This window comes from Ischnura elegans, chromosome 9, assembly GCF_921293095.1.
Source record: "Ischnura elegans chromosome 9, ioIscEleg1.1, whole genome shotgun sequence".
In the NCBI taxonomy this organism is placed as follows: domain Eukaryota; kingdom Metazoa; phylum Arthropoda; class Insecta; order Odonata; family Coenagrionidae; genus Ischnura; species Ischnura elegans.
In genome coordinates, this window is record NC_060254.1 from 54,839,805 (window position 1) to 54,863,616 (window position 23,812).

The 23,812-nt window shown below is 41.8% G+C and overlaps 2 protein-coding genes across 2 annotated transcripts in view; one reads left to right on the top strand and one right to left on the bottom strand.

The window, feature by feature from the left end:
- LOC124165138 (annexin B9-like) overlaps positions 1 to 10,769 on the top strand; it is a 96,210-nt gene extending 85,441 nt beyond the window's left edge. Inside the window, exons 8-11 of the mRNA XM_046542443.1 lie at positions 2,396 to 2,465; positions 6,619 to 6,792; positions 8,820 to 9,001; positions 10,309 to 10,769. Coding sequence (XP_046398399.1) covers positions 2,396 to 2,465; positions 6,619 to 6,792; positions 8,820 to 9,001; positions 10,309 to 10,359 — 477 coding nt within the window. The 3' untranslated portion in view covers positions 10,360 to 10,769. The remainder of the gene's footprint in view (positions 1 to 2,395; positions 2,466 to 6,618; positions 6,793 to 8,819; positions 9,002 to 10,308) is intronic.
- Positions 10,770 to 16,297: 5,528 nt separating this feature from the next.
- Positions 16,298 to 17,101, bottom strand: LOC124164928. The gene has a single exon (XM_046542160.1). The coding sequence runs from the start codon at positions 17,099 to 17,101 to the stop codon at positions 16,298 to 16,300; it is 804 nt and encodes a 267-aa protein (XP_046398116.1).
- Positions 17,102 to 23,812: the final 6,711 nt, after the last annotated feature.

The window sequence follows — 23,812 nt, forward strand, 5'->3', positions numbered from 1 at the left end:
GCTTTGCTGTGTTGACCAGCATTGCTATCGTCGCATCGTTCTTGCATATTGCATCGTACTTGCTATTTGACTTGCCACAAAGTATTCTTACAAAATTTTTATACATGCCATAACATCTATAAATATCCTAATCAAGGTTGCATTGACGAAGTTTAAAGTTTATCTAAAGAATTTTGTGGTTTTACGATGAGTGAGAATGATCAACAATTATTTAGCGTATGCAACGTGTGTGCCACCCAAAATATCTGCCTGGGGTGGCACACGCTCACTCTTGGGGCCTTAACTCGGGAACCACTGCTAACAGTTGGAAAATATTTTAGGTGCATCATGTAAAATGTCCAATGTATAGTTGGTTACCATAGAGAATCAGTTGAAAATTACCAGTGCCTTCTTATCGCCATTCATATCCGAAAAACAACCAAAAATGCCTGTCGCAGAATGAAAAACGATGTTCATAAAACTATACACCTGAAGGACCAGAAAAATACACAATGCACTGCTAAACATTCAAAACAAATATATTCGTTACCCTTGAACAATATCATAACAATAGTGAAAATAATGGGGAAAATTTCACTTGCTAGTCAGTCTTCAGTCAGTTAGCCTCCTTGCCTCCAGTTCCGCCGAAACTTGAGCACACTTGGTGGGGGCTGGGGCAGCCGGAGCGGCTAAGGCACTATGCACTCTCACTCTGAGTTCCACACACAACTGACTGAGGAGTTGACAACGACACATCGCACACGCACACACAAAAATTGAACATCAAAATAAAACTACGGCCTCCGGTGGCTGTTACGACTACAGAAAACACTTCTGTGTACGGAACAATGCCAATATTTCTCAACTTTGAGTGTGATGCGGCACGTCTTCACATTATCAAATTCCAATAATATTATACAGGATATGTTTTTACACCAATTGGCATAAAATGAGGGGGTGTCCCGAAATGAATTCTAAAAATTGAAAAATAAGGACCAGCCTAGTGCACACATTTCCTTGCCACAAGTCGGCCAAAAATCTCTTACTTCCTGAGATTCCAAGATTCTCACTTATAGAAGCTTTCAAGGGTAAAAATTACCGGACCTCAAGGCCGTAGCCAGGGAAGGGATAAAGGGGTATTGATCCCCCCCAAAATGAAAAAAATTAAATAGATACTTTATGCTCGCTTGGTGCTCACACGATGATATTATATAGCGGCGCAGGGACATCTAGTTGTTCAATGCGACTTAAGTCAATAATTATCTAAGCAAATTTGTAGGTGCAGTGTATGTAGTTGTAGTGCAGTGTGTGTAGTTGTAGTGCAGTGTGTGAAATAATAGTGCTGTGGATTAGTAGAGAGGTGAGTGACTTATGAGCCTCCTGAGGGACCGCAGAATTGACATCGACACCGAGGAGTTAATTCATTTGGTCTCTGCAAAAAAAAGCTAGAAGGTTAAATTCAATTTTATAATAATATTTTTATGTTTTCCTTTAAGGGTTTATAATAAATATGTATATATAACCGTATACGCTATTTTATTTATCTTATAAAAATAATTTTATGATTGTCTACTATTCCAAAAACCCCTTCGAAAATATTTTCTGGCTACGGCCTTGCCGGACCTGGCAATAAGTCTCACTTATTGAGGTTTCTCACTTCAGGGGCGAAGCGAGGAATTAAGGCTAGGGAGGGTTCAGGCGCAACTAATACTGGGGGGGCCAGGGGTATGGCATACTTGCCGGGGTAAGCGGGAAGTGCGGGGGCCCTCTGCCAGAAAAAATGTAAGATAAATGGTTCAAAATGGTGAGTTTTACGGCCTTCTGAGAGATATTTGATTAATCCTCACACTATTTTATAAGTGATATAAATGCAATTAATTAAAATAGATTTACCTAAAGAATTTCTCTGAGCTCTGGGGGGGGGGGGGTTTATTCCCCAAAACCCCCCCTCGCTGTGCCAGTGTCTCATTTATCCAGTTCTTGTTAATAATCCAATTATTCGTAATATTAATATAATTAAGTGAAATGGATTAAACTTAAAGCATTTTTTAATTATAATAAGAGGCTTTCAATTTCCGTTGAAGTTCATTATCCATGGATATTTGGATCTGACGTATCCAATTGGACCATCCCTATCAATAATATTTATCCCAGTTGTAACTAGAAAGTACTAATTTTTTGTGGGTTTATGCCTTGTTGAGACTTGTGTGATATATAACTTGGAAACAAGTAAATTCATTGCTGCAAAAATTGAGTTCTTGTAAGATACACGTCTTTGACAAAAGTTTTGCCAGTGAATAGTTTTAAGGAATTTTTTCACACCTGCATAATAACAATATTTGTACTGGGAAAATGCTTACTAATTGATGCTTGCTAATTGATACCCTGAGGATATCTTATTCTTTTGTCCTTTCAGGGCCACCGTGATGAAAACCTAGAGGTAAATCCAAGAATATACAGAGGAGATGCTGCCTTACTCCAAGAAGGTAAATAATAGCAAACTTGGTTTTTGTATTTTTAACTGCGAATACTTTTTTCTTATACATTTTTCCAAAGTTTTATTGAATAAATTTATTGAAGGTAGGTGAAAAAGTGACTTTGCTCACTTAAACTCGAAGATTTACCAATCGATTGTACTCACAGGTGGAGGTAGATTTGCAATTACACATGAGAGTGTGTAGAAAGGAAATACTCAATTGACCGTATAATTCTCCCGATATATATAATATTGCAAGTCAGAAATGTTACTGCGTTGGTGTGCTGGAAGGGGGAGAAATTCCCCGCAGGGACCAAACACCAGCATCTCAAACGGAAAGCCCAAAACACACACACTCTGTTGTTTAAACTGAATAACTAGGATTTCAACTACAAAAGCAATTAGTGTGGCCATATTTATTTATCCGTTAAGCATACTATAAACCAAATGTGAGTTCAGATTGGGTACTTTACAGTAAAGTGAACCTTGAGCTATTTTTTTGTCTAAAGTGGTGTCCATGAAAGGCAGTTAGTAAATTTTAGCCTAAAGTCTTGTAAATGAATTTGACCCTTAGTCTAAAATGTAGGGCTCATATTCAGACAAAAACATACAGTGGACTGCAATCCTCAGCGCCATGATTTTCCCAGGTTTCAATTTCTGTTAGTAGCAGTGTCACAAAAAGGTTTGTTGTATGATGGTGAAGTAGAAATTTTTTGAAATAACAGAATTGTTTCATGTAGAGAATCACCTAACCTCTAACCTCTGAGTTTAACAGCTTTACACACTTACCCCTTATTTTATGATGAAGGGGTGAAAATATATCCGTGAAAAGTCAGTAGTACAGCCACATTAGAAAAAGTTTTGGAATTTAATGACTTAAGTGTATTCTCTATTAAACTCTTCTTTCATAGCCATATTGAACGTATCGTTTCCAAAGCATATGGTGTGGTTGGTTTTGTGATGCGTTCTCTTTTTAAATTTCAAAATATCTGGACATCAGTTAGCCTGTAAAATACTGTAGTTTTGTTTATTTTGCAATATACATCTCCAATTTGGTCTCCTTTGACTCAGTACTTAAGGGTTGAGTTAGAACAAGCTCATCACAAATTTCTAAGATATGCTTCATCCAAACCTGTCTGACCAATGGGTGTATGTTACTGATCACGACTACGACTGGATATCATATGAGAATAACATACCATCAGTTGAATCTGTTCATCATTATAACTATGCCCTTCTCATATTTAACTTTTGCCATGGCTTCACTTGTAGTGCCAAATTATTTTGAGCGCTGCCGGGCTTGATATTTTTATTTATCTATGTATTTCATCACCAAAAACGGCACAAAGGCTTTTACATTGGCTGCTCTTTAAATAAATAATACCTAATAGGTAACAAACAATAGCACAGAAAATAAAAACTAACAGAAAACAAAATTATTAAACATAAGAAGGGGCACTATTGATTAGACAATGGTGAATTATTCAGATGGCATTTTAAGGTGGCTTTGTAACTAGTGTCAGAGGAAAATAGGTCCAGGGAAGGGATTTTTGAAGCTATGGAGTTCAACAAGGAGGGGATTTGGTAGAAAAGAGAGCATTGAGAGATGGAGAGATGGAATCGAGGAATGTGAAGCAGAGAGTTGTTACGTAAGGGGCGAGGAGGAATATGAAAACGGAAAAGAGGGAGAATTTCGTTTGTCCGTAGAGAACCGCTAAAGATTCTATGGAAAAACATGAGGTCAGATAAGACAGCTTGTTATGTTAGATATCCTAAGGGAGGAAAGGATAGCATCACAGGCGTAATATCTGAGTGTGGGGATTCGATGGCGGGCAACAGCAAGAAAGAAGTTTACAGGACGGTTGAGCAAGTTTAGAGTAGTGGGGCAGGCGGTAGACCAAACTGGTGAGCAGTATTCTATTATGGGGAGAATACAACCGAAAAAAACTGTTCTTAAAGCGGTAGGGTTGTGAAGGTCTGTTAGTCGATATAGCATACCAACAATGGCCATTACATGTACATATAGCCTGTTCCCCAACACACCGCCTCCCGCAATAGTTCCTTCGAACAGTGCTTTTTCCTCTCCTTCATCGAAATTTTACCTAAAAATGCCACCAGCATCGAGGTGATAACCCATGAATTGGCGCACAACTGGGTGGAAAAAGTATTCAAACTGCCCAGGCTGAACATTTCTCACTAGCCACCAGCCAATCCCTCTCCTTTCCCCCTCACCTTAGCCTACCCCTCCAACCCCTCCCCCCTCACCTCTACAGGAGACATCAGCAGTCCTGTATCACTCATTGGGAATGGTGAGTCACCTTACCAAAACATCTCTCAAAAACATTTTGTGAGTCTCCCTTATTTGATGTTGGTGGTGTAAATTAATCCAACTAATTCGATACAAATGTCTCTAATTCTTGTACCATGTTGTTCTCTCCGGCGAGACAAATCTTAAAAGGTTGTCGCTGCTCCAGCGACATCCGGGGGTAGGAGGGAGGCCCACCCCGGCGTGCGAGATTGGGTAATCATTGTGGGTTCGGGAGGAAACACATCGATGGGAAGTTTTTAAGCACCCGAGGCTGCATTTTTTGGTTTCCCATAGGTATTCGATACAGGACCTGCCTTTAAGGGCGGGTGAGGTCTGTGGCGTGGCTACTGCTTCCCTTGGTTGGTCTGGTCTGGCCTCTCTGGGGATCTTTGCGGATCTACAGCAGCTCTGGTGGGGGTTCTGGTGTTGGCAGTGGGTCCAAGAGCTGCAAGGGGTATGGCAGTGTCAGTGGACTTAATACTGGCCACGGGCTCCGTCCCAGCTCCTACAGCGGGGTCCAATAGTCTGCTTCTGCGGGCGATGAACTGTGGCGGACGGCTTCCGGATGTGGGGGTGTCCAGGGAGGAGACCCCCGGGAACAGCATGTGCACTCCTTGCGGTAATGGAGGGTGCGAGAGCAGATCCGTTCCACCTGAGACCTCCGGGGCATCTGGCTGGGCTAGGGGACGCAGTGTTGAGGGGAGGATCAGAGTCAACAGGGTGGAATAGGCTGAGGAGAATCTCCCTATGGCTGTTTTCCCTAAGGCCTCCTCCTCCGCACTCTCCTCTAGCATGGTACTTCATACCAATCTTATATTGGTATTAATCTGCTCAGCACTCCTGGGCACTTCAGATTATGATTTGTTTCGGGTTCTACATTGCCAAGGGACTTATTCCCTGTAAAAGCCTCCTGTGTTGAGGCCGTAAATCCCGTTACGGGACCGCATTCTTTTGTTCCTTCGGAGGAAGATTTTCTGTTTGTCCGGTTCCGGCGCAGGGTCTTCTGTATTTGTCCCAGGGCCGGACAGGGAGTTCTGCTATCCGTCGCAGCACCAGAAACTTTGACTCTGCGTCTTGGAAAAATTTCTGTGTCTGGGAACAAAGAGTCTCCTCCAGCGGCTCCATCCACTCTAACGGCCATAGGGCATCATTATGCGGTGTCCATCCGAGACAAAAGGCAACCCAAAGCGATTTTCTCTCTGCTACTTCCAGGATATGCTGAGCAGATTTACTTGCAAGACCAATCCATGCTGGTGCTGCGTATGAAATAATGGGCCGGATTATGGTCTTATGAAGATGCACTCTTCTGTGTTGCGGGAGATTCACGTTTCCATGCATTGATGATAACTGATGCCTCTGTACTCCCACGATGGCTGCACTCTCCTCTAGGGTCCTGGGCACCGCCTTGTATACCGCTCCTGGCTACCCTCCGGCCAATGAGGGCACTCCGCTGGGCACGTAGTGTGAGGGGAAAGTTCAGATTGGGGGTGGGGGAAACTACGTCACTGGGGCACATGTTTCGAAGAGTGGGTTTTGCCCATGTTACTTTGGGGCACAACAAGATAACTGTAGAATTGTGCAAATGACATAAAATCTTCTACTAGCAACCATGTATATTGAGTAATACTAATTTGCTGTGAGGGTTTTGTTTCTATAACAAAGATATTTTATTATTCAATCACGTAAGTCATCCATGGATTCAGAATGCTCACTACTATGTCACCCTCACTGCGTCATGTGCAACAATCGTATACCCTTACGGTCATGTGCAAGTATGGCTAGTGCCAAGCATGCATGAAAATTCAGACACGGCATATGACTTCCTCTTTTTTCTCTTTGTCTTTTTGTGATGTAGGTGATATGAAATGGGGTACAGATGAGTCAACGTTCATTTCCATCTTGGCCACTCGCAGTTTCCCACACCTCAACCAGCTGATGGTAGAGTATGAGCATCTCAGTGGACACTCACTGGAGAAGGCCATCAAGAAAGAATTCTCTGGGGATATTGAGGAAGGCCTTCTAGCAATTGGTCAGTACATAATCAAGATTGTGCTCTTGTGTTTGACCTGATCATAAATTAGCTGTAATGTATGTACTCATGATTGTTCTAAGAGTGTTATATATTTTTTAAATCAATTTTTTCATAGGTTAAGTATCCTATTTAATGTGATTATCATGAATTTTATTCTGGTTTTAAAGTCCCATGGTAAGTCTCGAATGTTCTATGAAATGCATTCCTCGTCAACTAGCGCCAATACATCGAGTCGCCCGGCCAAGGGCGCCACATAGTCATTTACAGAGTAAAAACATTTATCAAGAAGATAAGAGCTAACTTGTTTTTTGAACACCAAAAATCTTTTTTCCTTTTTTTATACTTAGTGGCAGATCATTATACAACTTTACACACATTGCATGGGGCCCTTTCAAAGTTGCACTTAGGTTTGACATTAAAACATGCACTAATCATCACAACTTCTTGTCTTATATGAATGATAAAATTTATTTGTTTTAAAACCAGTAAGGTGTTTCCTAATATACAGCACAGCATTATAAATACCTATACACAGAATGAAAAGTTAGAATTCCCAGTCTCTGAAAAAGAAGTTTACAATGAGCCCTATAAGACTCGTTACACATGGACCTAATTAACTTTTTTTGAATTAAGAATATATTCTTTGCTCTAGAGGAATTCCCCCAGAGTATGACACCATGAGAGATCTGGGAATAGAAGATACCGTAGTACAGAGTTTTGAGCACATTTAGGCTGACAGTATGCTTCAAAACAGATACAAGATAAAACACTGAGTTCAACTTTTTGGACAATTTTGTGACATGTGTATCCCACTTCAGATGCTGATCCACATGAATTCCTAGGAATTTTAACTCTTCTACCACATTGAAGCAATTATTTATAAAAAGCTGAGAGTGATTTACATGCCTGTTGCTCTTAGCTGAAAAGAGTACAGCTTGCGTTTTTTGACAGTTTATCACTAGATCATTGCCACTGCACCAATTTAACATTTTTTGAAGTACCTGTTCACTAGAAACAATTAAATCATTCGCAGTTTTACCAAGAGTTACTACACTTACATCATCGGCAAAGAGAGCATGAACATACAGGGGTGTAGCTAGGAATTAAGGCTTGGGGGGGGGGGTTTTAGGTGCAACTAATACCGGGGTGTGTGGAGGTATGGAATACCCACCAGGATACATGGTAGGAGCGATATTAATAAATTGCAGAGTTTTAAGATAAATGGTTCAAAATGGTGAGTTTTACGGCTTTCTGAGGGATATTTTAGTAATCCTTAAACTATTCTATTAGTAATATCAATCCACTTAAGTAAAATGCATTAAACTTAAAAATTTCTCTGAGCTCTGGCGGGGGTTTATCCCCCAAAATCCCCCCCTCGCTGTGCCACTGTGAGCATATGCTAACAATCTAGGCAGGGACACGTAGGGATCTCAAATATCGAGCAGAAGAGCCTGAACACATTTATAAATTAATTAATTAACAGAATATATAAGCATTTGCACAGATTTACTGTCCGACTAAGGAAGGTATCGATATATATCGCAACGTCTGCTAGTGGATGCTATCAACGAAAGCTGTTAGGCGTGAAGAAAAAGATGTACATATTTATTGCTCATTCTCATCCAGTATTACGCATGTACCCAGACGGCACAGAATCCTCCGTATCTAATTCGTATTCAGATAGTATCCATTGACTACCGCTCCGTCGCTTTTCGTCAATGGATACTATCTGCATACGAATTAGATACGGAGGATTCTGTGCCGTCTGGGTATAGTTAATGCTGCGGAAGCTACAGTCGTGATTTGACATATATTGCATTAAAATTCTCAATAAAAAGTGAACCACTTTTTTCGCTTGTTGAAGACCAGAAATCCAGAAACCCCTTAGTCCCAAGCTTTCCGGATTTGAGGTCCTCAACTGTATTGTAATCTTTAAATTGTAAAAATTTTCAGTGTCCTTCGGTCCCATTTGATTTTAATATGGTCACGTCATCTACATGTGTTTTTTGTCTTCTTTTGTGCAGTCAAATCCGATGCCAACCGTCCTAAGTTCTTTGCTGAGCGCCTATACAAAGCCATGGCAGGGCTTGGGACAAAGGATGGAACCCTCATAAGAATCATCGTGACGAGATCTGAGGTTGACTTGGGTGATATCAAGGCTGAATTTCATCGAGCTTATGGACAAACTCTGGAGGATTTCATCTCTGTAAGTTGATTGTTATTCTTTTGAGGATGAGTGCACATTCCTTGGTTAACCCTCTGGTGGGCATGTCTGTGGCAGATTGCCGCTTATCTTACTTAGTTTCTGAGCTCTCTCTGTTATGGCGTTTGTATTTAGTGCCTTGTCATTCAGTGGTGGATCCAGGATAGGGACCAGGGGAGGGGCTAGGGTTACGATTCTATCCAGAGTAAATTGGATACCTAAGGGGAGGGCTACAGCCCCTCTCTGGATCTACCCCTGCACTGAAACATACCAAAAGAATGTAAACTAGGCTCTATGTTTAGAGATAATTTGTATTTAAATTCGTTAAAGTAGGTGCCTTCAAATATGTATTTTGATTTTATCTATTGTGTGTTGAGATGCAATGGGGTGGGGACTATAGCCCCCTTAGCCCCATCCCCCATAGATCTGCCACTGCCTGTGTTTTTACATATTCAGTTTTCAATAAAAGAGGCAGTAGATCCATTGTCTACATCATCTACATCAATTATCCACTGAATTTCTCAGTACATATAGCACATATATCTATATGTGACATGAGAGTTTGACTAGTGAAAGAGAGGAAGAGGCATGCATGTCACTTCTCATTGTTCACATGGGTGTAGTCAGGGCGATGTATTGGGAGGGGGGAGGGGGGGGGCAAAACCCAGTGGGTCTGCAGCCGTAAAAACAATTATTGCAGTGTTGCGAAGCTAAACATTAGATAATTAACAAGCAGGAAAATCAGTATTGTGCCCCTGTAAGGCAAGGAGCTGAATCTGACGTATTGGCTAGCTGGATTTAGAGGTTAAATGTTGCTTGGTTAAAAAAAAACTTAGGAAGAGGTGACACCTGTGAGCCATAATATACTCATCCAATATCAGCTCAGCTCTACCATTGGGTAGGTTAGGTTTTGCTGTGTTATATATGTGATAATCAGAAAACATGATTAATGTCTGTTCATGTGCATTAATGGATTGATGCATTGAGATTTTTGCATTGTGTGTAGAAAATGTCTCAAAAATGGGACAAGGTTTTTGTTCATAATATTTATGTTTTCCTTAAATCATATTATGGAATTGTAATTTTTTTCGTCTTTATTTCAACTGTAAAAATTAAAATCATTCAAGCATAATAATTATGATTAGTAACAAGTTATATACCTTTGTACCTCTGGTTTGTGCTGTTATAGGCAATATCCGTGAGGTGAAGACATTTTGGTAATGAACGTCTCTTTCTGCCCCTTGATGTTATTTAAGTTTGAGAACATTCCTATGCGGTGTTCCATTGCTCATAGTTTTATTCTTTTCCAGGGAGATACATCTGGGGACTATAGAAAGATGCTATTGGCTATGATTCAGTAGTCAGCAGCCTTGGTAAAACGCAGTATTGAAGCCTTCGGGTCCTATCATCACCACATGTAATCATGTGGTGGCAATGTGAAGGCAAGATAAGATATAGAAATTTTACCTTTTTGTGGCTGCATTGTATTTTTTATTGCATATTTTAGTGGATCCATTGCAATGCTTGTGGATCCAATTGTGGATGTGTACTATTGGGAATCAATGAAATTATTTGGGATGCAGTGGAACCATATGTCGATTGATGTTGATGCGTATGCAACATGAAAAACCAAGGCGTGCCTAAATGAGCATGCTAGTGATATTAAATTGAGGGAAACTTTCAGTTATTATTTGGATGCACCATAATTCCAAGTTATGTAATATAGTGAGATGCGGAGGAAAATGGAGACTATTAAAATGGTGAATGGTAATTCTTTGATACTTTTATTAAGATTGCTGATGCGTTCAATCATAGTGCAGACCTCAGTTTTTTCACAGACCCACCTAGAGCCATGAACACGGTCCTCATAGGCACGTGACGGGAGCTTCAAGCTCTTTGAATTGCCTACCCGTGAAGTAAAGGGGAATTCCGCTACCAACTACGATCTCAATCTTCACAATAACCCAAGTGAATAGTATTAATGGCTTCTTGAAAAAGGTATAATCTCTATGTGATTGTATCATTAGAAATTGTAGAGGATTATATGAAAACTTTTTCTCAAATGACCTACACTCATGCAATAATAATAATAATTATAATAATAATAGTATGTTTTGTAATGTGTTCCTAGTGGAATTCATGCTAGGATCGCTGTATCCTAAGCTAATTTGCCGAAATTAAAGAACTTTTTTGGTTTGTTTTTCTTTTGGGCAAAAGCTGAGATCTAATTGCTATTTGGTCAAAGTGAAAGTAAGTGCCAAGTTCAGCGGCAAATAGACTGTAATTATGCTTTATCTCCATAACTGCCATTTTGTAGTCGCTGTTTACGTGAATGTGAAATACCCACTGTGCAGACCCTTTTCCAGTGAGCAGTAATTGCGTAATAGATATTTTTTGTGGATTTTGTTGACTTGAAATCTTGAGATTTAAGTCAATTTGCGGGCCATGCATTGTGATTTTATTATTGCAAACAATTTGTTCAACCTCATTCCATCGAATGTATCCATATAAGACTGGTAATACTTGAAAGGAAGTTGTTGAATTAAATATTTAAAATATCAATTGCTTTACTTTATTGTTCATTGGTATACACTCTCAATGTTGTAATTTTTTTGCAAATGTAACGATTTATTTTGGAATATCTAGCCCTTTCATTTTCCTCTGGTGATGATATCCTCTCTTTCCTCAGTCTCTCTCTGAAAATCTCTGAACAGGGAAGAAACAATTTAGTGAGAATGTTTGCCTACACGCCTAAAATGTTTGAGCAATAGCGATGTAAATGGAAGGAGATATGTACTCACTTCTAACTGCCTCCAGCCTTGGCCTGGTTTCCGTCATATCCTTGCTTCCTCGTTTGAGGTCTGCTCTTCCACTTACTGAGTGGCTCATAAGATGCTCAGACCTCAAGCTAGAACGGCTACTTTTTTAGCAAACAAGGAGTCCCATTTGTGGACCCTTCCTCATTTCCCGCAAGTCTTTCATAACAGCTGGAGATAGTATTTGGCCTTTGTAAAAACAGTAACCATAAATAAATGGTAAGGGCTTGCTTTTAGAATGATGTTTCATCTTTTTGGGCCAAAGGACTTGATTGGTAAGTGTTGGGGAAAACTAAGAAAGTTTATAACCAGCCTCCTTAGGGAAAATGTCATACCAACATCAAAATATGTATTACTTCTACAAGTTGTTTTCTCCTCATGCTCATTTGGCTTTTCATTTTTATTGCCCATTATGTAATGAGTACTTAAGTGAAAGAAGTGCGTGCGTTGGTGATCAAGTGAAGTGTGGTGAATGTGAAAAAGTTTATTATGTTAATTTAGAATTAGGGAATTTTTGTTGCTATTTCTATTAGGCAGCACATTAAGGAACTTTTTGTTGCTGATGAAATTAATTTAATGCCAATAAAGAATAAGGTTTCCGATAGAGTTATGGATATCACTGATGGCAAGTTGTATGAGTGGCTATGCCAGAAAGGAAAACTATTGGAGGAAGAGAATAGTTTAACAAAAACATTCAGTGTTGATGATGCCCCAATGTGGAATTCAGTAGAGGTGCTATTTGGCCTGTACAGTATTATTTACTCTATTTGTCTGAATATAGTCCCCCCTTTTTTTCCAAAAATGCCAATGGTAAAAGTAAAGAGGGGACTATATTCAGAGTATTTATAAAATTTGTCCCGAAACTGAAGCCTCGAAATTAGGGGGGGGGGGGAGACTATATTTGGAGAAATACAGTAAATGAAATTGTTCCAGAGGAAAGGTTTGAGGAGGGTTGCGTTATTTCACAAAAAGTCAAGATTTGATAACGATAACAGCGTTTATTCACTACTACAGAGTTATAATAACGTCGTCGTCAGACACAATGGCGTAGGCGTCCGTCAGGGTCGGTTGCTCGGTCAAGACTGTCATGGCGCTGCCCTGTAGTGGCGTGGGTCGCCGCGCGTGCCACCTGGCGGCGGCGTCAGTTAGGCAGCGACAACATCTGGCGACCGGCCGGCGCTCGAAATAGTGGCGGGAGTTTCGTAATGCGCCGCCACATCACCCCCTCGGCAGAACCACGCTACCTAGGAGCATGGAAAAATGAAAAAAAGGGGGGAATTAGAAACTTGTTACATTCATGCAGCTAAACTTCAAAATCCCGCAAATGATGCGGGAAATGCACGCGGCGCCCAGCCCGCGTTTGCCGCTCCACGTCTCTCGGCGGCGGGGGTTGAGGCTGGATAACCAACTCGTCCGGTAGGGCTGCTGCGGGGGGCGTTTCCTCGGGCTGCGGATCCGCTGAGGGCGTTACCTCGGTCGATGGATCTGCTGGGCCCTCGTCCGGCGCGTCGGAGGCGACCACGTAGGCCGGTTTAAGACGGTCGATCGCCACGCGAACGTCGCGGCTGCCGCAGCGGAGGACGAAATGTTTGTCTCCTCTCTGGAGGACTTTGTATGGCCCCTCGTATGGCGGCTGCAGAGGTCTGCGTACGGCATCGTTGCGGATGAAAACCTGCGGACAAGTGGACAAATTCCTGAAAATAAAGGTCCGCCTTTCAGCGTGGCGGGAACCCGGTCGTGGGCTCAGCTTCTGGAAGTGCGTCCTCAGCTGCACCACGAAGTCGGTGGGGTCCTCCACCCTTGGGGATGTCGTCGGGGCGAGGAAGTCTCCTGGCAGGCGCAGTTGGGCGCCGTACACCAGCTCTGCCGATGTCGATCCAAGGTCCTCTCTCCAGGCCGCTCGGAGTCCCAGGAGGATGGCGGGCAGGACGTCAACCCAACCTTCGGTAGAGTGGCAACGGATGGCCGCCTTCAGCTGGCGGTGAGCTCTCTCCACCATCCCGTTCGCGGCTGGGTTGTACGCCACCGTGCGCAGATGAGAGCATCCCACCAGCTGGGAGAGTTGGTGGAAAAGCCGGCTCTCGAATTGCCTCCCCTGGTCCGTCGTGACACGTAAGGGCGTGCCGAAGCGGGCAATCCACCCGGAGACGAAGGCTCGCGCCACGGTTTCCGCAGACATGTCGGCTATCGGCATTGCCTCCAGCCAGCGTGTGTACCTGTCGACGGCTGTCAGGCAGTACCGGAAACCTTGGGAAATTGGCAAGGGACCAATAATGTCAATATGAATATGTTCGAATCGGGACGCGGGCAAGGGAAATGTACCTACGGGCGAAGATACGTGCCGAGTCACCTTGCAACGTTGGCACTGTAGACATTCTCTTGCCCATTGGCGACAGTCTTTTTTTACAGAGGGCCACACGTAACGGGAGGCCACTAGTCTCGATGAGGATTTAACACCGGGATGGGCAAGGTCATGAAGGGAGCGGAACACGCGCTTTCGTAATGACGTTGGCACAAAGGGGCGCGCGGTGTTTGTGGAAGTGTCGCAATACACACTCACTTGCAATCCCGGAATCGGCACTTTCTCCAGGCGAAGGGACGAGTTTGAGTTGAGAAGCTGTTGGAGCTCCAGGTCAGTCTCTTGCGTCTCGGCCAACAGTTCATGACTGATCGGCTGCGAGATCTCGACGCAACGCGAAAGGGCGTCGGCAACAACATTGTCACAGCCGGACACATGACGAATGTCACAGGTGAATTGGGAAATAAAGTCTAGCCAACGAAATTGCCTGGGCGTACACTTTTCCGGGTTTTGTCTTAGGGCAAAAGTGATTGGCTTGTGATCAGTTAAAACACAGAAATCACGACCTTCAACCATATGGCGAAAACGCCGAATAGCACAAAAAAATAGCCAACAGCTCCCTATCATACGCACTGTATTTCACTTCCGTGGCACTTAACTTTCGCGAATAAAAATTTAGCGGTTTCCAACCGTCCTTTGTGTGCTGCTGAAGTACCGCACCGATAGCATCTGCTGATGCATCGGTCATAAGGGCAAGGGGGGCGTTGTGGTCGGGGTGGGCGAGAAGTGTCGCGCTCGCGAGAGCGTCCTTACATTGCACAAAAGCACTTTCGAGGGATGGCGTCCACGTTATTTTCACTTGGCCTTTCTTTCTACCCTTCAACACCTCACTAAGCGGCGCCTGCGTATCAGCAACGTGTGGCATGAAGCGTCGATAAAAGTTTATCATGCCAAGAAATTGTCGCAGTTCTTGCACTGTATCGGGCTTAGAAAAATTTCTGATCGCGTCCACTTTTTCGGGCAGAGGTCTCGTGCCATCGCCAGACACCAAATAGCCAAGGAAACGCACTTCCTTCGCACCAAACACACACTTAGATGGATTCATCACTACACCATACTCGTCCATTCTCGAGAAAACTTGGCGCAAGTGCCGTAGGTGCTCTTCTTCAGAAGAAGAAGCGATTAATATATCATCGATATATACATAAGCAAAATCAAGGCCCCGTAATACCTCGTCCATAAAACGTTGGAACGTTTGCGCTGCGTTCCGAAGACCAAACGTCATCACCGGAAACTCAAAAAGACCGAAGGGCGTAGTAATAGCAGTCTTTTTAATGTCCTCCTCGTTCACCGGGATTTGATTGTACGCCCGCACTAAATCGATGGTAGAAAACACGCACTTTCCGGCGAGGGACATGGCAAAGTCTTCTACGTGGGGCACAGGATATCTATCCGGGATGGTCCTCGCGTTCAGCGCCCGGTAGTCACCACACGGTCTCCACTCATCCCCCGCTTTTGGCACCATATGCAGAGGTGACGACCACGAGCTTTCCGAGCGCCGTGCGACGCCCATCTGCAGCATTCCGTCGAACTCCTTTTTAGCGACGCGGAGCATCGCGGGTGCCAATCGGCGCGGCTTGCACGACACGGAAGGGCCGGGCGTGGTGCGGATGTGGTGCTCCACCGGGTGCTTGCGTCCTTTGGGTGCCCCCGTGGGACGGGATATTTCCGGAAACTCACGCAAAACTTTTAAGTATATACAATCGTCACTATTAAATTTAAAAGAATCACTAACACTATTTACACAATGTGGCACTGCCCTCCCGTTTACTGAGAGGGACGTTAGTCCGTCGAGCAGCCTGCGGTGGCGGATGTCGACAAGGAGTCCGTAAAAAGATAAAAAGTCGGCGCCAATAATGGGCTTGTCCACATCAGCAATAATAAAACGCCACTTAAAGTCACGTCGTAGGCCCAAGTTCAGGCACAACACAATCCAACCGTAAGTTTTAATAATTGTCCCATTAGCTGCAAACAGTTCATAAGATGTCGCTAGTGGCTTACCTTGGACGCGTGCGCGCGGGTAGACGCACAAATCCGACCCCGTGTCCACAAGAAATTGGGTTTTAGTAGCGGCGTCCGTAACAAAAAGGCGGCAGGGACGAGGGCAACCATCACTTGCCGCCATCAGCGACTGCCCTCCGCGTTTTCCGCCGCGTAGGTGCACGGCTCCCGGCACTTACTCGCTCTGGCGCCAAACGTGTCGTGGTACCAGCACCACGTTGGGTTCCGCGGCGCCGATTGACTGCGGTTCCTCTGATGGCGTCCCCTGGAGCGGGAACGGGGGCGACGCGTGGAAGTATTCGCTGACCCTAACGCCTGAGATAGGGAAGACACTTGCCTGGCGAGCTCTTCCATCCTCCTCGTGAGCGCTTCCACTTCCGGCGTCATCGAGGCGCTGGCCACGTGTGGCCGGGGACCCACCTCGTGAATTTTGTCGGCCAGGTTGGCGACGCTGCTCAATTCCACCGAATCTTGGGTCGCCAGGATGGTCTGGGTGCTGGGGGGTAACCTGCTCATCCACAATGATCGGATGAATTCGTCCGGGACAGATTCTCCGGCAAGCGTCCGCAGGTGGCGCAGAAGCTGCGATGGCTTCCGGTCCCCCAACTCCTCGTGTTCCACCAACTGCCGCAGCCGCGTCTCTCGAGATGCGGAAAGGCGATGAAGGATTTCGTCCTTTAATTTCGCATAACGGCCGGTTTCGGGCGGGCTAGTTATTACATCCTCTACTTCTATGGCGTACTTATTGTCTAGTTGAGCCACGGCGTACATAAACATTGTTTTATCACTTGTGATTCCCGCGAGGGTAAACTGAATTTCTAACTGCGCGAACCACAACGCAGGTCTATCGGGCCAAAAGGGAGGGAGTTTCATGGACACTCGATTTACCTGGAGAGCGGATTCGGCGTCTGAAGGTGGAGTCGCCATCTTGACCTCGTGGGGAAAACTTGCACTGGACGGACGAATTATTCACTCCGAGAAAAACGATCACGTCGGGGTCACCACTTGAGGAGGGTTGCGTTATTTCACAAAAAGTCAAGATTTGATAACGATAACAGCGTTTATTCACTACTACAGAGTTATAATAACGTCGTCGTCAGACACAATGGCGTAGGCGTCCGTCAGGGTCGGTTGCTCGGTCAAGACTGTCATGGCGCTGCCCTGTAGTGGCGTGGGTCGCCGCGCGTGCCACCTGGCGGCGGCGTCAGTTAGGCAGCGACAACATCTGGCGACCGGCCGGCGCTCGAAATAGTGGCGGGAGTTTCGTAATGCGCCGCCACAGGTTTAAGCTGAAAAATATTTTACTAGCCGGTCTCTGGTTTTGTAAATCAGCTCCTCCAATGTCCCTATTTTTGAGTCCTTTCATAAAGGGACTGCAGGATCTGGCAGTGAAAGGCATAAAACAAGTGAACCCTAATGGGCACTGTCTACATCCTAATACTCCAACCAAATACTTTGCAGGGAAAGGGAGGTACACAGCATTAAAAACCTATCCCTACCTCACCCAAGAGAGTATTTTGGAGGATATGTTGAAAGCCCATGAAATGAAGGAAAAGACATCTCATGTGGGTACAAATAAATCATTTGAATTAACTCATGGTTTGAAAGGAGTAAGTCCCCTACTTAGTGTTCCAGCATTTCAAATAGTGGATCGGATTGTAATTGATTACATGCATGCTATATTGGCAGGAGTTATATCAAAGGCACAGATGTATTTTTCAATTCCTCTTCTCGTGGTAAGGAATATTACGTTAAGGACAGTTCATTGTTTGACTCGTCTCATGGCTATTACTCCTCCTCAGTATATTTCGAGACGTTCACAGTCAGTGGAACAGCAGGCTCAATGGAAATACAAAGATTGTAGGAGTTTCCTTCTTTATTACTGCTTGCCCTGTTTGGATGGTTTTCTGGCCCAAAAGTTTTAATAATCTGAAGTTGCTTCTTGCTGGAATTCACATTCTTCTTTGAGACACTATTTCACAGGAAGAGCTTTCAAATGCTGAATCTTTGCTTGGTGGCTTCATTCTGGGTTACAATAAACTGTATGGGGATGAAAATATGACATAAAGCATACATTTTTGCACACTAGGGTTACGACTTTTTTGTAACCCCATGTTTCTGTGCTATAAATTGATGAACTTTTCTTCAAAACTAAAGAAAAAGACATTATTTCGATTTAGTTTTTTTAAAAAGGTCACCCCCAACCTAAAAATAACTGTTTTTACCATAATTCACGTAAGGTGAAAAAATCATTTTATAGCAGTTTTTTATTTAAAATAATAAATTGAATTATAATGATGAAATTTTATAACACTCATATAGTAACACAAATCTGTCCAGTGGCGTAGTAAGGGTGACGTCCAGGGGGTCTGGACCAACCAAAATATTGAAAGTTATTTCGATTACAAAATGTGTGAAAATTAGTATTAAACCCTCTACTTAGTACCCTGTTTTTCAAAAATTTCCTCCCCCTGGTTTTGGACCCCCCTGAATGTCATTCATTTAAAAAATTACAAAAATCAATAGCAAATAACCCTCAGAAAATTTTTTAAATTTCTGGCCAAGCGAGATAATAATTCTCACATGATATTTGTACACATTTTCCATCTCTTCGTTAAGATGGTTATTTGACTAAATGAGACAAATTCACTCAGTCACAAATTTTTTATTGCACTTGACTGGGAAAGTTAGATTTTTTTGGAGACTCTTTGGAATACCTTTTGGTGAATGTAGGACATCTTTTTTGATCAAATTATTTCCATTTGAGGTGAAGAAAATCGTCTATGTATTCATATAAATACAGTAAGAATAAATTCCTTACTTGGCCGGAAAATTAAGAATCATTTTCAACTACTCCACTGGATCTGCCCAACTGTAAGAGATAAATCTACAAGTTTTGAGTAGCGAGGTTGTTTTTTCTGGTAAAAGAATAAATGATAAAAGAGCTAGTATTGCTTGGGAATTCCACCTGGCATTACTTAAATTAGGTGTGTTCTGCAACTTTACTTTAGGAAATATTCCAGTTTCTTAAAAGAACGGAAAACCTGAGTTAAATGGAATAGAAATTTCATATCATCACGTCATCCTGCTGACTCAGTAATCTCTTCTTTACCATCGTTGAAATTCATTTTTAGCTGTTCATAGTTACGTATTTACAAGTTCTGGAATAAATGGATATTATCTGTTGGGAGATGTCTTGTTTTCTCCAATTTCATTATTCTTTACTAAGCAAAGAACTCGATCAAGAACATGGTGCTGACATGCAATGAATTGTGGCTTTTCTAGTTTATTTTCAGCAAACACTGAATAGCAGCTCAATTCTTTCTTCCATTATTCACATTTGTAGTGTCTGCAACAATCATATTAACACTTTTCCATAGACTTTTCCATTTGTTTCCATTCCATTTTCCATTATTTTTTCAAACTAAGAATTTTTCCAACTGTATTGTTTCCTTCATTTATTATAACGGCTTCTTCAATAGTGGATCTGTGAATACCCGATTGTGAAGGCATATCCACATTAATCCCATTTTGAATTAGCTGTTTACAAACTGCTGATGCTTTGCTGGTGGATAAATTTAAAGATTTTACTAATTTTGTTGCAGTTTTGGTTCTGCTGTACTTCTTACATATGCTTGTGGATTTTTCTTTTTCGGCCTCTTCATATTTAATCTCAGTCACTGATACACAAGTTGGTATTATTGCTGCAGTTGTTGTTGATGAAGTAGAGGCCAAAGGCGTTTTTCTTCTTTTGGATTGATGGATAGATTCATTACTTGCTGCCTTTACAGTAGAATGCCCTACCTTTCCTTTACTCTCAATCTGTAGATGATATAACTTTCTGTCCTCACTGCACAGCCATTCACCATTATCTTTTGTTATGTCAAATACTTCACTCAATGAATGGTATTTTCCTCGCTTTATATTCATCATAGGTTTTAGCACATTTTCTAGTTTTGATTGTACTACTTGATTTGATAAAGTAAGGAAATTTAATTTCTTTAGCCACAAACTTGTAACTTCTTTCATAATCTCTTTCACTCATTCATTCCTTCCTGTGATTGATGGTCCAAGGGTTACAAAGCGGCCAACAACTTGGATTTTTAGTGGTACCCCGCTATTCTTTTCCAGTGACTGTTCTTCTAGTGGAACAGTTCATCTTTTCATATGTGGATCTTTAAATTGAGTAAGATTATTTTCCCAGATCTTCTTATTCCTTTCCATAGTAATTGCACTTATACTCTGATATAATTATTATTTCAAATTGCAGTTGGAGACTTGGAACAAATGAATAAGAAATTAAGAATAAGAATTAATAAGAAGAGCGCAAACTTATGCAGTTACATACTTAAAAATTGGTGAATGTTCTAGAACTTTCTGGTCATTTCATTTAAGTAATACAAAGTTCAATACTGTCATAGAAGACTTCAGAGAGTCTTACAACATCCAGAATACTCTGTAGAGTTCCATCATACTGATAAATATCTTTGGTGAAAGTTTGAAAGCACTCTATAAAGAATAGGGATATACCTTGTATATAATGGAAATTCTAATCAGTAATTTCTTGTTGGGGGTGACTCTTTTAAAAAATAGAACAAAAGTAAGACTTCTTACATTATTTTTGGGTGAAAGTTCATCCTTTTGTGGCACAGGAAATCAAATTTCGTACAAAAAGTCAAAAAGTCATAACCCTAATGCACACATCTTATGCATATGTTGTCCCAGTGAGGTATGCTTTGGGTGTATTCAGCATTTCCTTTTGAATCTTCTAATGGCCATCTTTTGATACTAGTCAAGGGAACCAGGGGTGTTACCACACAAATATGCCAAAAATGAGCTACCGTTAAATTTGCATCCCATTCAATATGCCAGCACTCAGTGAGTGAGAGATTCCGTAAGTTCTGCTATGATACATTTGCATTTGCTCCTCTTAAAATAAGCAAGAAGTTTGATGATACTACAGCTCTTGGTAATGAAGTTGTTGAAAATGCTATAACTGAGGAAGAGAAGGTAAAATGTTATGATGCCTCCAGCCAATGGCAAAATATCTTATTTTAATTGAGTTGTACGAAAAAATTTAGTGTATTTCAGCAAACTGTATAAAAAGCCAATAGATTCAATGACGCATGTGTTTCCTTGAGTGGTAATGGCTAAGGCATCATTCAGAAATTGGTAATGTTTGGAACGGATACTCCTTGGGCTCTTGTGCGACCTTTGAGGATTTGTGACTGAGTGAATTTGTCTCATTTAGTCAAATAACCATCTTAACGAAGAGATGGAAAATGTGTACAAATATCATGTGAGAATTATTATCTCGCTTGGTCAGAAATTTAAAAATTTTTCTGAGGGTTATTTGCTATTGATTTTTGTAATTTTCTAAAATGTGAGATTTTTTTTGCACTTGACTGGGAAAGTTAGATTTTTTTGGAGAAACTTTGGAATACCTTTTGGTGAATGTAGGACATCTTTTTTGATCAAATTATTTCCATTTGAGGTGAAGAAAATTGTCTACGTATTCATATAAAAATACAGTAAGAATAAATTCCTTACTCGGCTGGAAAATTAAGAATCGTTTTCAGTAATTTTTGTAATCAATTTTGGTAAAAGTGTGACTTAGTTTTTAATCAAATAATTTTCATGTAAGGAAATCTGTTACAAGGACTCAAATAACGGAGCTAAAAGCACCCTATTGTATTCATTTGCAATCACTTGTAACCTTGGCTACTATTGTGAATTGATGCCTTGTGACTGTTTTAAAAAAATTTTATTCTTATAAACTACGTTAATCAGTAAAGGAGAGACTATGATGGAAATTAAGCTTTGTCTGTGAAGAACCTCAATTGTAAACCCTTCCAGCCAATTATAGGAACTGTTCTTAAGCTCTTACCTTAATTTTAGTGCTTTATTTGTTTAATGATTTAGTCATGCAAGGTTAAAAAATGAAGGGTGAATGTGGAAGGGATAGGAAGTGCATAGGATGAATAGGGTAGTTTCCTTCATCAAAGAAAACGAAAGGCATTGACTGCGATTAGTTACCCACCATTAGTGTATTCATAATATACAAATTATTTGGTTTTAGAAATACTGGTTTAGACGAATGGCAAGGGTCAATTTTAAATGCATTTGAAAAAGGCCAGATTGGCGCCCATGCGATGCCACTCCACGTGACGTCACAGGGACCGAGAGGATAGGAGTTTTACATCATCTGAGGTTACCAATGCATGCATGAGGCACAGAGCTCAGGGAAACATGTCTTAATAATCACCTATTAAAACTGGCTAAGGTCGGAAAGTTTTCTTTGTTTGATAAGGTATTAATAATCCTTATTTAAGCCAAGCGCTACCAGCTAGCATGGTACTCTGTTACCTGCTAGCATCCTGCGTCGTATCAGCGCTCAGAGCCTCGCCCCAAGGTCACCGCACTTGCGGCAGCGGGAACCAGAGCGATGTCACACGGAGTTTTTCCCGGCATTCATACTTACCCGTCACATTTTCGCGCGCTTGAAAATTTTCACTTATCATTTAATCGCGAAAAATAGATATCGTCATTTAAAAATCTAAAAGCGTGAAATACATACTCCAGGAGTAGTAAACTTTCGATTTAGGCAATAAAAAAAAATAGGAAACCACCCTATTGATAGAAAGGCAGTAGACCTTGTCACAAAGTAGAGAGGGAAGTCCAAGTTAGGAGGGGAGACAAACTATGGGGTACTACATGCAAACCGCTCCAAGGAAACCAACCTTAATCCTTTCCTGCCTGCACCTACAGTTGGAAAACGTTATTGTGCTATGAGCAGCATGAGAATATTTGAAACCTCTCTGTACAGAGTTCTTTTTTTGGGGTGAGTTGCCTGGGTATTTTCGTCCCTCAGATTTGGGACCCAGCTCAACGGGGCCCCAGTCCCTGACCCCAACCACTGCACTACACCATCTAATCCTATGATAGCACGAATCCATGGTCAACTTATTGTGTTACCAGTGTTTTTTCAACCAAAAATTGTATTTGATTTTCAATAATTTACTCCTCTGAAAGAATTACTGACATTTTATTAAGCATTGTCGAATTTTAAATGGATTTCTAGCGTTAATAACAATAAGGTAAGTAAATACAACTTATCAGCTTAAGGTTGGATGGCGATATTTGGTGGAACTTGTTCGCAGGAAACATAATGAAATACACTTTTGTATGTTCCACAAGAGTTTTTAATCCCGACCCAGGTTTCGGCAGTACACACTGTCATTATCAAGGTATCATATGTATCAACCTTGATAATGACAGTGTGTACTGCCGAAACCTGGGTCGGGATTAAAAACTCTTGTGGAACATACAAAAGTGTATTTCATTATGTTTCCTAAATACAACTTAATAAGGCTATAAGTCTGGAAGTCCTTCATTTTTAACGCTAAAAATTTTGTTAAAAAATTGCTTACGCACAGAAAAAAAGAATTCATTTAAAAGTATGAAAATATTGTAATATGCAATACAAAAAACTATTGACAATATAACCACTTAGCAGCAGGTTCCTGTGGTGAGGATGATTATAAATGAGTGGGAGGGTCGGGCTTAATTGCCCAGGAGTGGCCTTAAGGACTCACACAGCTGGGTCTCAGGCCGGACCTGAATGCATCAGACAGTTGC

What these genes read in the sequence shown, in the direction of transcription:
- LOC124164928 (XM_046542160.1), bottom strand. Translation starts at nt 17,101, where the DNA reads ATGGCGACTCCACCTTCAGACGCCGAATCCGCTCTCCAGGTAAATCGA.